Source organism: Dermacentor silvarum, unplaced genomic scaffold (assembly GCF_013339745.2).
Source record: "Dermacentor silvarum isolate Dsil-2018 unplaced genomic scaffold, BIME_Dsil_1.4 Seq575, whole genome shotgun sequence".
NCBI lineage: Eukaryota > Metazoa > Arthropoda > Arachnida > Ixodida > Ixodidae > Dermacentor > Dermacentor silvarum.
This window is the reverse complement of record NW_023606456.1, coordinates 16,766-30,000: the sequence shown is the minus strand read 5'-3', so window position 1 is coordinate 30,000 and position 13,235 is coordinate 16,766. Positions and strand designations below refer to the sequence as shown.

At 45.2% G+C, this 13,235-nt stretch overlaps 1 protein-coding gene across 1 annotated transcript; it reads right to left on the bottom strand.

Moving 5' to 3' along the window:
• Nucleotides 1-5,918: 5,918 nt before the first annotated feature.
• Nucleotides 5,919-13,175, bottom strand: LOC119435255 (uncharacterized). The gene is made up of 4 exons (XM_037702167.2): nucleotides 13,133-13,175; nucleotides 10,999-11,182; nucleotides 6,499-6,670; nucleotides 5,919-6,140 (listed from the first exon to the last, which is right to left on the bottom strand). Exons 1-4 carry the CDS (start codon nucleotides 13,156-13,158, stop codon nucleotides 5,977-5,979), a joined length of 546 nt encoding a protein of 181 aa, XP_037558095.1. The 5' UTR covers nucleotides 13,159-13,175; the 3' UTR covers nucleotides 5,919-5,976.
• Nucleotides 13,176-13,235: the final 60 nt, after the last annotated feature.

The following is a 13,235-nucleotide window of genomic DNA, read 5'->3' as shown; positions in this document are numbered from 1 at the left end:
CTGCCACGGTAATTTCAGATTCCAATGACTCTCTAACCGTGTCTTGTAATCTTGGCATAAGGGACAGAAAGTCAACTCGGAAGCGCTTGGGGTCAACAATTTTTTGGCCAAGAAGCTCTGTGTAAAATTCAACGAATGCAAGTGTTATCTCTTTGCTTTCTTGGGTAATTTTGTTACGATATCGAATTTCATTTATCGCTTTATTTGCTGCATGCTTCTTTTCTTCACTAAGCACACGCTTAGTGGGCGTTTCGCCCAGCCACAATCTTTCAGTACGCGCCCTTATCATTGCGCCGCGGTACTTATCTTCATCGATCAACTCGAGCTTTGCTTTCACCTCTTTTATTTCTTTTTTAAACGCTCCAGGCACTTCATTTTCTACGCCTAACATATACTCCAGCTCACTGCGTAACTGTTTCTCTTGTTGCCTTTCCTTGTGACGTAATACACACACTCTATCAATTGCAGCAATTTTTATATCACATTTAAACTGTTCCCACACTGCTATGAAGTTGTTAGTTTCAGTAGGCAGGGCATTTGAAAGACATGCTTTGGCTCTTGTGACAAATACTTCATCTTGCAGCAGTTTCTCATTAAACTTACATAGGAACCAGTTACATTTCACAACCTTTCGTTTTTCGCCAATGGCACCCGCCGTGGTTGCTCAGTGGCTATGGTGTTGGGCTGCTGAGCACGAGGTCGCGGGATCGAATCCCGGCCACGGCGGCCGCATTTCGATGGGGGCGAAATGCGAAAACACCCGTGTACTTAGATTTAGGCGCACGTTAAAGAACCCCAGGTGGTCAAAATTTCCGGAGTCCCCCACTACGGCGTGCCTCATAATCAGAACTGGTTTTGGCACGTAAAACCCCATAATTAAGTTTTTCGCCAATGGTAACCGTGACCAAACAATGGTCACTAAAACTAAGGTGTGTTTCATAAGAGGAGCTAGTGGTACAGACTGACTTCGCCGGTATGTATATTCTATCTAGCCTCGCATGGGAGTCACCTTGAAAATGTGTATATCGTGCTTGGCCATCTCGTGTCATGACATAACCAATGTCCTCAAGCTCTCTCTCAATCACTATTGCACTCAAAAGCTCAGCGCTTCTATCGCGCACATTGAGACCCGTTGTTTTGTCCTCAGCTCTACAGACGCAATTAAAGTCCCCTAGAACCACAATATTTCGTTCTGTTTTCAAAAACCCTTCAGCATACCTGAAAAAAATTTCACGTTCATGCATTTTGTTTGGTGCATAAATGCACACAGCATGCCACTGTAATCCAGAAAAAACAAAACCACATGCAACCAGTCTCCCACTATCGCAGGCGGACACTTTTTCAACAACCACAATGCTATTGCGAATAAAAATGACGCAGCCTCCTGACCTTCCAACAGCATGGCAAACACATATATTGTATGTAGAGCGAAAAATTTGAACCATTTGTTCTGTTTGCTCCTCACTGTTTGCTCCTCACTTTCACTACACCACGAAGCGCACATGGACACACGCACCACGATGACAATAAATACCCAACAATTAACGAAAGACTGCGCGTTACGGCCCGTGTAAGAAGCTGGTGTAAGACGCTGTGGCCTCTCCGCCTTACCCCCGTATTCATAAACGCTCCTCGACCTGAACTTGACTCGCCACCGCCTTGGGCAGCGCGTTCGAAACGCGTTGAAAGCGGTGGCAAGTCAAGTCGAGGAGCGTTTATGAATACGGGGGTTATACCATAGAGAAAGGAATTCAACTTCTTTCTCTATGGTTATACTCTCTCAGCAGTCATGTGATGGCGTCGGCAAACGCGGTGCACGTTCCGGCATGTGTAAACGGCTGCGTAAGACGCTGTGGCCTCTCCCCCTTACTAGAGAGTACTGCACGTTTCTAACGCGTTTGTGCTAGCGTCCCCTTAAGCGGGAGATGGTGCAATTATAATGAAGGGCGCTGTTATAAGATAGGAATGACGTCACATATGGCGCGCGTCATTGGTGGAAGTCAATCGTTCGATTTAGTGCGGCGAGACTGGGCGAATTACACGGAAGATTCACGGTTTACCGATGATTCCCTCCGGAGCTTCGCCCACTCATCATCATTCACCCCGTGGATATGCGGTGTTTTTTTTTTGTTTTTGTTTTTACGGACAAGGTAAAACTCCACAGCGGTATTTGCGTCATCGTGCAGAGGCTTCTTGTTGACGTACTTGTAATTAGATGGCTACCCGCTAGCTGGTCGGCAAGCAGAGCTGTGACTCCCATCAATTACAAAAGCGATAAGCAAAAACCGCTGACAGCGCAGCGTATAAAGAGCTTTCATGTTAAGCAGCTGAAGCAACCCCAAGAAATTGTTTCGGCATGAAAATATTATACTTCGAGGAACAAAAGACAAATAAAAATTGAAATAATAAGACATTTTATTGAAATGAAACAAGATTGGTTGGAGTTAGGAAATTTTCCAGCAAACATTTTTGTGCATACGCGTTTGCTGCTGCATTATATCGATCTATAATAAGACATTTGTGACTGCATCGCAGTATCTGAAGATATAAATGGAAAGTATCGTATTGAATACAATAATTGTCGTAGTATCTTGTATGTGTATCTCAAACACTTGTTGCCCAATTATCTTGTATCGTAGCATGATACAATTGCAAAGTATATTTGCCCAGCCCTGGCAGCAAACAGCAGCCACGCCAACCCCGGCCGGCAAGGTGCAGGCAAAGGAACCTGGGCAGTGCACATTCGCCTTCACGCAAAGACCGACCTTGAGCATTGCTTACGTAAACACCCGGCTGCTCAATTGGGCTTCGAAGGACATGCGAAGGGATGAATGGCATTTAGCCGCTTAACTCGAAGTTACAGATTCTGTTCAAGGTCTGTCAATGTTTTCTGCACACTATTGTTAGGGCTAACACTATCCTTCTCAGAAACGTATACCAGCTTGTCCAGCAGCCGTAAACAACCAAGCAGTTGATGATAAGTGGTTCTTGAGGGAAAGGGAAAGGGTTGGCAGTTGAGAAATGTGAAAAGGGCGGTTGCGCACGTGTATCCTCTCCCATTAGTTGATGTGTTGATTCCATGCCAAAAAGATTGCATACATAATGCACCAGGTGTGCGTGTGAGAGTGGAGTAGAACGTAATTTCTTGTTTGTTTGTTTTTTGACATCAGACGCATGGATACAAAATACAACCTAACTTGGTGGTAAACAACTTTCATCGCCAAGAAAGGAAAATAATTTTATTTACAGCAAGCACGAACGTCGCAAATAAATAGTGTAAGCTATTGTTTACAGCATTCATATTCAATACAGAATATTCGCAAAGTTCGCAGTCAATGAAGAAGACTGTTCTGATCCTGTATGTTTCGTGCAGAAAAGATAAAACGATGCGGCAATAGCCCACGAGACCTCTGCTATAATGTCTCCCCTGTTGATTATATCAGCTGCTATAATCTAATGTCTCTCACTGCGCGCGCGCGCGCCTGATGCGAAGCGCGCATTGAAATATGTGCGAGAAATCACGCTAAAGTGAAATTCCCGGAGTGAATGGCCAGAACCCTGGTTTACACGAACCAGCTGCGTTATAATGTTAACAAGTTGGTTTCCCATCCACGGAAGCGCAGGGCATAAAACTAGTTAGCAAAACACCTTTCTTCAGAAGCTGTCACTTTTGTGACCACATAATCAAAGATGACTCCGAAACATTTCGAAAATCCTCACAATGCTAAATACTCATTTTATTCTTTTTCTATTGTTTTCATGGGCGGGGGAGCTATGAAACTGTGTCGTTGATCTAAATGTGCTCATTTCTATTTAGGTTTGTTTGATTCGGTCATATGCGAAACTGCAAGCTAAAAAATTATATGCCCTTTCCATACTGACCCTTTTCACGGTGATCCCGTGGGCGCCGCCATGTTCGATCACTTGGCGACGCGTCCATGGCTTGTCTCAGCTGCCTCCGTGCTTACAATGTATGTGCATGGCGCCCCAGTACGGCTCAGAAAACCTGTTCCGGTCGATTTTGTAGACGATGACGGGGTGGACGACATGAATCTTTGGCCACAGCCTCTGAGGACCTGTAAGCGCTTTCGGAGATCATTACGCTTTTTTCCAAACGGCGCGAGCAGCGTAAATGGTGCCTGTACTAAACGCGGGGATAAAAATGTACTCCCAGCTGTCCAAACATACTGCTTATGAACCAGGATCAGTGTGTTTCGCTCTTAGTTCTTTATTCGGCAAACACTTAAAAGCAGCGGCTTGTCACGTTTCTGACTCGGTAATCTACCTCGGTTCAGTCGCTATCCGATTGTTTATTTTCTGCTTAGTCGCTCGCGGGTGTGCTCAGTTGCGATATAGATTTGTTTTTGCTGAGCACAACGGCTTGGAACATAAATGTCCTGGACCATCAGGAAACGTTCAGCTTCGAACGCCCGTGTGTTGTCGGTGTAGTCGCCGTAACCCATGCTTCGGCGCATTGATTCACGTGTGCGTCCTCTAACTTATTCTTGATGCGTACGTTTGCCTGTCAGTTAGGGTGGGCGTATGTAAATAACGTTCGAGAAACTTACCAGGAAGCTTGTATATATATATATATATATATATATATATATATATATATATATATATACGCTACTCCCTTTGTCACTGCGTAACGAGCGGTACTCAATCTTGCCGACGTTCCGGGGCTGGAGCCCTTTCTCTGTAGGTTTGCGATTTTCTTGCGAAATTTCTTCATCCTCGAGGAAATCCGTACATCTGGATGTGCCGGTAACACGGGCAGGTGTAGCAGCGGTCTGTGAGCTTAGCCACACAGATTCATTTGATTCTTTAATATGACCGTCACTGTTTTTGCAGCGAACAACTTCACACGTCTTCCCTCTACCGTTGCACATTTTGCAGCATGAATGGAGCACAGTGCGTTAGCTATCACCCAGTTGTATTTCCGACAGCTGATCGCACAGTAGCAGGGCACATGCGTGCCAGTGGCCAGTCGCGCGGCAATTATGCGTATATTAGCGGGCTCCTTTCACACTCGGAAAAACACATTTATGTAGCACGCACTGAGCAACAGAAAGCTGTATCGGGAGTTTTTCATGTTGCTCTACAATTTTCTCATTGACACGTTGATAATTAGGACAGTACTTCTCGAGTTAGATAATTAATTACAATTAGCTAATTAAATCTCAGTAACGAAAAAATTAATGGCGGCTACTCCACTGCACTGGAAACAATACGCACTAGGTTTGCTTCCCGTAGCGCCGTTCCTCTTTTAAATCGTGCTGCGTGATAGCTGGGACATCCTGCGTATATATATATATATATATATATATATATATATATATATATATATATATATATAGTAGTAACTGGATTTTCAATGGGCCAAGCGTATTTAGGAAAATCAGAAGCACAACTTCGCGGTTATCTAGGGTTTATTATTTTCCCAACAGTTTCGGTCGGTGGACCGACCTTTTTCAATGGATATATATATATATATATATATATATATATATATATATATATATATGCCTCAGTCCGGCAGAAACACGTGCTTTATCTTCTAAGTGAAGTCGTTGCAAGTCGGCGTTTAACCCCATGCCAAGCCACTGAAGGCACCGTACAACAGATGGTTCTTGTAACCAGTGATCGCATAAAAAAAAAAAAAAAAAAAAAAAAAACGCGAACGGTATGCGTCACCGGACTTCAATATCGGAGGTATAAAACTAATGCCCTCTAACAGAACGGAGCGAAAAATGGTAAAATAAAACGAGATTCTGATAACATCCAAAACGAGGTTGCATGCAAACCGCTCTAACGGCGTTAGTCGTTTTATGCTTCAAGGGGGCGCTTTTAGACCGAGTACATCAACGGCACGCGAGGCCTGCAATTATGATCATTATTACGCCAGGTGAATGACATAGACAGCGTTTAATCGTTTATTACTATCCGATGGGAAAATAAAATAAAAAAAAAGATTTAGAGAGTGCGCTTGTGAGCCATAACAACCGCTGCTTTGGATTCAGGCCGTCGCACCCGGTCGAGGAGTTCGACGAGGCCCTCGTTGCAGATGTCGGGGTAGCGTACGAATCCGTAGTGCGATCCATCCTTTAGCTCGATTGCTTTCACCACGTCGGAACCACCTGCAAAAGTGTGCACGAATTCGGTAATGCCACGAAGGCATGGTTATACGACAAATGCTGTCACGCACTTGGGACTAAAGTTTCTTTTTTTCTTTTTTATGCAGCTTCAAAGAGCGCCGCCGCAGATGGAGAATCGTAACAGTGTTGACAGCGTGACTTTCCACAACAAGGAAGTTAAAAAACTGTACTTGTATATCTGTTCAGGTGCGCATTTTTTTAGTCGTCAATTCGGTGCATACTATAACACTTTTGCCTCACGTGTATAGGTAATGCCAAGAAACTGTTCAAAGCACCCCCCCCTCGCACAGGGATTTCTCGCACAGGGAAAGCCCGAGGGTGTTAGTGCAGGCATCCTTACCCCTCTGGAGGAGGTGCCCGCCGGAGTCGTATAACCAGGTCCGCTCGGGGTCGCTGCCCAACCTCCGCAGCAGTGTGCGGTTGTCTTCATTTGAGAGGAGTTTGTCGTTGCCGCTGAATATCACGAGGGTGGGCATCGCGCGGTGCCGAATTGTCGCTAACTGCTGCTCAACCTGCGATCATGACGACAATGGTATTGGCTGATCGAACGGTATAGCGCGTCACAATGTTGCACCTCAGCTACGTACATGAGAGGCGGGGTAATGCGGTGTTAAAAATTAATTGTCTGACCGCTCGATGAGCAGAGAAATTGTAATTTTGTATTTTCACGTTTGCAAGCGTTTTGTATGGCTAGTGTGCTCCCTTTTTATTTTCCTTTTTTTGCACTCTGACAGAGGGTCCCGCCTATGCGGTTCTTGAACATTCGGACCTCCTACTGTATAAGTATGTAAGCTTTGTAACATTTCATGCAATCTTCTGAAGTATGAAATAAATGCAGGACAGTTTTGCGTGCGCTAGCTTTAACTGCGCTAGCTTCAATCGCGTCAACTTGTGCCGCAGTAACCATCGGGCTCTGTATAGTGTTATCGCTTGCAATGTAGGCAAAGATTTAATAACTATTAGCGACCTTATCGTATACAATAAAGTTGATTATAATGGCGTCACTCGTGGCCTAACTGTCTTTACGAAAGCTTTGCTACAAATTTTGTGCTATCAGCTCTGCATCGCGGGCCATACGAACAGCTCGTATTTGATGTTAGATACCTACTCCATACATCACATGAGAAAGGACACCACGTGGCATTTCAGTGGCTTCCAAGTCACTGCGGTGTCATAGGGAACGAAGACGCCGATAATGCCGCTCGGGCAGCTCTTGACGACACACAGGAAGAGGCCATACCACTCTCACGGTCCGACGCAGCGAGCAGACTTCGAGTGCTTGCACAGGAGATCACGCTTTCTCTATGGTGCACACCAAGCGGCCAGACCAACCGGAGCAATCGTCAATACCACCTGCCCTCTTTGATGCATCTCTCTCTGTATGCCGACTGGACTACGCCGAAGAGAGGCCACTATGCTTTATCGCTTATGGCTAGGGGTGGCATTCACTAAATCTTATTCATTTCTGATTGGAATGGCCGACAACGGTCTTGCAATGCCTGTCTTTGCGAGGAGACGCTGGAACACATTCTATGCGACTGTCCTGAATATAATGTTCAGAGACAGTCCCTGGCGTCCGTTATAGCGCAACTTGACAACAGACCAATGTCAGTTGAAGTGATTCTCACATGTCGTCGACGGAAGACATCGCAGCTGAAGGCGACGAAGGGACTACTTCGGTTTTTTAAAAGAAACGGGCTTGGACAAGCGGCTGTGACAGTGATGTCGCGTACCACGCAAGAGTGACGGACTGTGACTGACGATGTGTGTGCTGTGCTGTGTACTCTCTCTCTCTCTCTCCTCCCCATCTTTCATTCCCCCCTCACCCCGCTCCCATGTGTAGGGTAGCAAACCGGTTGTGCTGAACTGGTTAACCTCCCTGCCTTTCCTTTCCACTCTTTCCTTCCTTGCTACAAATTTTGGCTTGCTTTCGGTAGATTCCAACTGGTTTCCTTCCTAATATGAATTGGTGCGCCTCATCGTAATTTAAATTCTAACAATCATATTAACAGAATATACTTAATATTCGGGGTTCAGTAGAGCACTAAAACGCCTAAACAATAACAAACAAGAAAGCTTGTTTCATGCTGCGAAGCCAGCGAATTCCAGTGATGCTTTGAAAAAGTACTTCGCCGCTGCTAAAAAACTACGACAGTGAGGTGCCACCTAGAAATCGTCAATTTTTTCGCTAAGACGCTGCCATACATCTCGCGAAGTAACCTTAAAGCGCTTTTGGTAGGCCATTCATCTTGCATAATCTTGGTTTGAGTTAGTTGGCGGGTCCTAATTCAAAGAAATTCACGGCGCAAACTATACGAGGACAAAGAACACAGCGGCAAGACGGGCGTCTAGTTTGCGCAGGTAATTTCTTTGAAGCGTTAATCTTGGTTAGTCAAACACTCCTGTCATACGCGCACTTTTAAAGAAACTTGAAACCAAATACTAGGTAGTAAAATCCACGAACCGTATTGGCTCACTTGCGGAAGCTCACGGAAGGAAGCCAATGGGGCTTGCAGATTTCAATCCTCTTCAGTTCAATTAACGCTATTTGAAAGTGTGCGTGTGTATATCGTATTACATGGCTCTCATTGGAAAGCCTTCCAGTTCCTGTCCATGACTCCAGATGCCCTGAACATTGCGTTATGTTCAATTTTTTTTTTTTGCAAATGACCTCACTGTACCCTTTTAGACTTTCACCAGTTTAACCATTTCGTCATGAATTGTACTACATTCGTCCCATCTGGAATTGCTAAATTTATTGACACGCTGGAAAACTCATCTTCATTAGCTACTGATGGGACTAATTCAAGTGTGCTAAAATATGCTAAATAGATTTGTAGCGCAATCTCGTCATTTATTTTCCAGCCAGTAACAAGTAGCAATGTTCCTTTCGGCTAGCGCGTTGGTAGATAGTAATCATCTGTAAGAAATGTGATCGTTTATGCTCTGGCAATTCACAATTTTCAATTACCGGCGTTTGCTCGAAAACTCACGGGGCACGTTTACGCGCCCCTTCGTCACTTCTCTCCCTCTCTCATCCGTAAATTTATTTCACCCAAATCAACATGGCTTGCAATGTCACAGGTGTCACAGTTGTCATGTGTGTCGCCGTTGGCACGGTTGCTTGTTAAGGAGTGTCACGGGCACTGCTGTGACACACAACTCATTCTTTTTCTTAGATCACTCGCAAAGTCCAGCCGCATGTGAATGAACACACCCGAGAGCGCTGGATACCGGAGTGGACTACATCAGATAGGCCCCTTTTCCGGTTATCGTGATCGACGTGCTCTGCAATAAGAATATTGTACTAGCGGGTCTATTCTAATGTGTCGTTCTGAGACTGCATCTTGATGGATGTAGTGGCCGCATTAACGAACGACATTCGAGTCGACGGTCCTTTATCACTCGGAACCTTACCGCCGAGTTTTTTCTTTTTTTTTTTCAATGATGGTGAGCGTATTCCATTTTGAAACGGGGTGGTGACATGTTACGCCACACTCCAGCATACTAGTCATGTTTTTATGCGACTGTAATGACACTAGATGCTCCGCTTTGTACTCATTATTGTCTATAATGAGCGCGCGGTTACATTTGCGGCAACATGTGGCAATTTAATTTTCGACGCCACCCTTTCTCTTAAGTTACATATGCGGCACGAATATTCCAAACGTCTCTTGCTGGAGTTCACCGCGTTAATGTTAGTCTCACTGTTTTTTAGAGCCTATATACAGCTTCATGGAGATAGATGGACAACATATTATCTACTTCTAGGTGCATACTCTGACATTCTAACAGGATATCTGCGATTGTCTCCGCAGTATTTTTATTCTTTCTGGGGTTTTACGAGCCAAAACCAGTTCTGATTATGAGGCACGCCGTAGTGGAGGGCTCCGGATTAATTTTGACCACCTGGGGTTCTTTAACGTACGCTACAACGCAAGCACACGGGCGTTTTTGCATTTTCGCCTCCATCGAAATGCACCGCCGTGGCTCAGTATTCTTGCGTGCTGCGCACAAGTCATCATCTTAAGTAAACCTAATTTTATACCTTCGCAATCTTAGACCGCTTGCTTTAACCTCAAAAGAAGAGCACTGCTCTTTGAGTTATCCTAGAATGTTTTCTTCTGCACAGCTGTACTGCACGGTTGGTCCCTCTGTTTCCTATGGTGTTTTATTTTACCGTTAACGAAATTTTCTAAAAATTGCCTATGCCATTTAGCCCAAATGTACTTATTGAGCTGGAATACTCGAAGAAATATACATTAATTGCATTGGAAATCAATACACATAATTGGCAAAGTAACAAAATTTTACTGAGTACCTTTTCAGCTAATTGGCAAACGTCTTTTTACGAATTCAAGCTCAAAAGTTACTGGAACACCAATGCAAGTTTGTCGAAAAACTTTGGGAACGTATACTTCGAAACTGGTTTCACCTTTAGAATTCGTTCCAAGTGGATATGACTTTAAGGGCATCGGCTACAATGCGTAAATTTCAATATGTGGCATAATTAGCAAAAATTATAAGTCAAATATGCACTTTCGTATTTTTTAAATACAATGTCTGCCCTGAGAGCAATCAAGCTCAAGAAGTAGAATTGTGCTACACGGGAAGGGTGATCTTTTTTTTTAAATTCTGTTAACGATAAAATAAAACACCCCGTATAGAAGTAGACGTTGGTTGCTTGGTGACTCATCTATTAAAAAAAAATGCGCTTGCGATATTTTGGTAAAGGCAGTGCCAAAACCCCTTCCGCTCTGCGATGCTGCCTCGTTAACAAAGTGTGTGCGTGATACGCCCGAAGGAAAAAAAAAGAAGTACTGCGCATTAATTTGCAAACCCGATGTTCCTCGTATCCCATGCACGAGTGGAAGGCGAAGAAGACGTCGTGCGGTCGTCCCCTGGTTGGGTGCCTGCTCAACGACATGATCGCTTGGAAGAGGGGCATGACGATGGACGCTCCGCGTCGGCTCTTCATCATCCATTGAACTGCAGGATTGAAGAGCAGAGGGTTCCGAGTGCCCCTGCGTAGGTGAAACGCGGAGTCGGCTCGTTGGCTTACGCCGACTGCGAACCGTCTTGTATGCAGGGTGATTCACTTAACTTGGGCCAAACATTAAAAATATGCAAATTCAACGTAGCTGGACAGGACCAAGGTAATGTTGTTTGCCGTCGCTTGGAGATACTCGGGATTATTTTTTTTTGATTCTGCCTAATTACATAATTGCTCTTAATTAATAAACTTCTCAAATATTATAATTAGAGGAAAATTGTCAATGAGAATATTGTAGAGCGACATGAGAAACTCCCGATAGAGCTTTCTGTTGCTCAATACGTGCTACATAAAAGTGTTTTTCCGAACGTGAAAGACGCCCACGAATACACGCAAAATTGCAGCGCGACTGGTCGCTCGCGGGCATCTTTCACGTTCGGAAAAACACTTTTATGTAGCACATATTCAGCAACAGAAAGCTGTGTCGGGAGTTTTTCATGTTGCTATACAATTTTCCCATTGACACTTTTCATCTAATTATAATATTTGAAAAGTTGATTAATTAATTAGGATTAATCTAATTAGACGGAATGCAAAAAATAATCTGAGTATCTTCAAGGGAAAGCAAACAACATTATCTTGGTTCTGTCCAGCTACGTTGCCTTCACATAATTTTAAAGTTTGGCCCAAGTTAAGTGAAACACCCCGTATACTTGCCCACACAGTATGAAAGGGACAGGCATAAATCATGCATTAGCTTTCGCTTTGTGAAAATGAAAATGCGTCAAGTTGGTAGAGTGCAATGCCATTTGTTAATGTCTTTTTATTGCGATAGCAATTATATGGACACTTCCACCGGATTTCTGCCGTCGGCGTCGCCGTCGCCGTGAGGTTCCGTATAGATAAAATCTTCGCCGCGCGCCGTATGCCCGAGCGGAAGCGTGCGGGGACGCACGCTGTCACGGAGAGCGAACGCACTCAATCTCCCACGCGCAAGCAAGGAAGCGGGAAGCGAGCGCCGGAGGGAGCGGGGGGGGGGGGGGGGGGCGCACGTTTACTGTGCCAACAACCGCGTTCATCGCTCGCCCCGCACCGTCTCTTATCTCCACACGGCTCTGACCTTTATGCGCTGTGCATTCGCCACTCAGTTTCCGTTGAAGCGATAGACCGCACGTACCTTCGCCCGCTGTGGCGTATATGCGCTTGCTGCCAGCGTTTTGACAGTCGTTGTCTGCAGTCATTCAGTGTGATCTATTCATGTTTGTTTGTGCGCGCTCACACCACAGTTAGTAATAGTCGGGCCACATTTTCCAACGCACGCTACACATGCAATGCTGCCCGGATCGGCAGTGCAGCGCTACAGGTGTGTCCCTTCGCACGCGCTGCCCACGGGCAGCGCTTCTCATCAACACCACCGTTTCACACGCGCCTTCTCGTGGTCATCGAGTCTCTCTTCATGTCGGTCTACTTACGCCGCAGCACACCTGCTTACTTAATCAGCTCATGTTTACTACAATTCATATTGCTACCAAAGCCGCTCACCTTACTTCGTATGACATTGCTGTGTTGCTATCGCATTCATTGCTTCGCCCTAAGGGCGAAACTGACATTTTTTTCTATCATAGAAGAGTCCCGTACGTACCCAGTCTGAACACACGGTGTAAACAGCCTTCGGAAACGGCCCACCCATTCTTGCAAGTGTTGCAGCTCACAGTTCAACCCATTCACTCCTTGATCTCCCCGTTCAGTGCGCGCAGTAAGATGAACGCATGGTTATCGTGCTCTCAACGTGAAGAAATTCTGAAGAACCGCAGCAAGTTCGGCGTGCTGGTAAGATTGCATGTTTACCTACAGCGCGAACACTACATTGTACAATACTATATCTATAAGGTTTCAGTAGCGAAGAAATTAGCCTATAGAGGCGCACGCTCGAAGCTCGCGCAAATAAGCAGGATTGCCGCATCCGATTGGATGCGCTGACCTGAAGTGCCGGGTTGCGATGGGCATAAGCAGGGCCAAGGACTTGACGTCTATGTCGGTTTCCTCGGCGACCAGCTGCACCGCGGGAGTACTTCCGGTGCTGT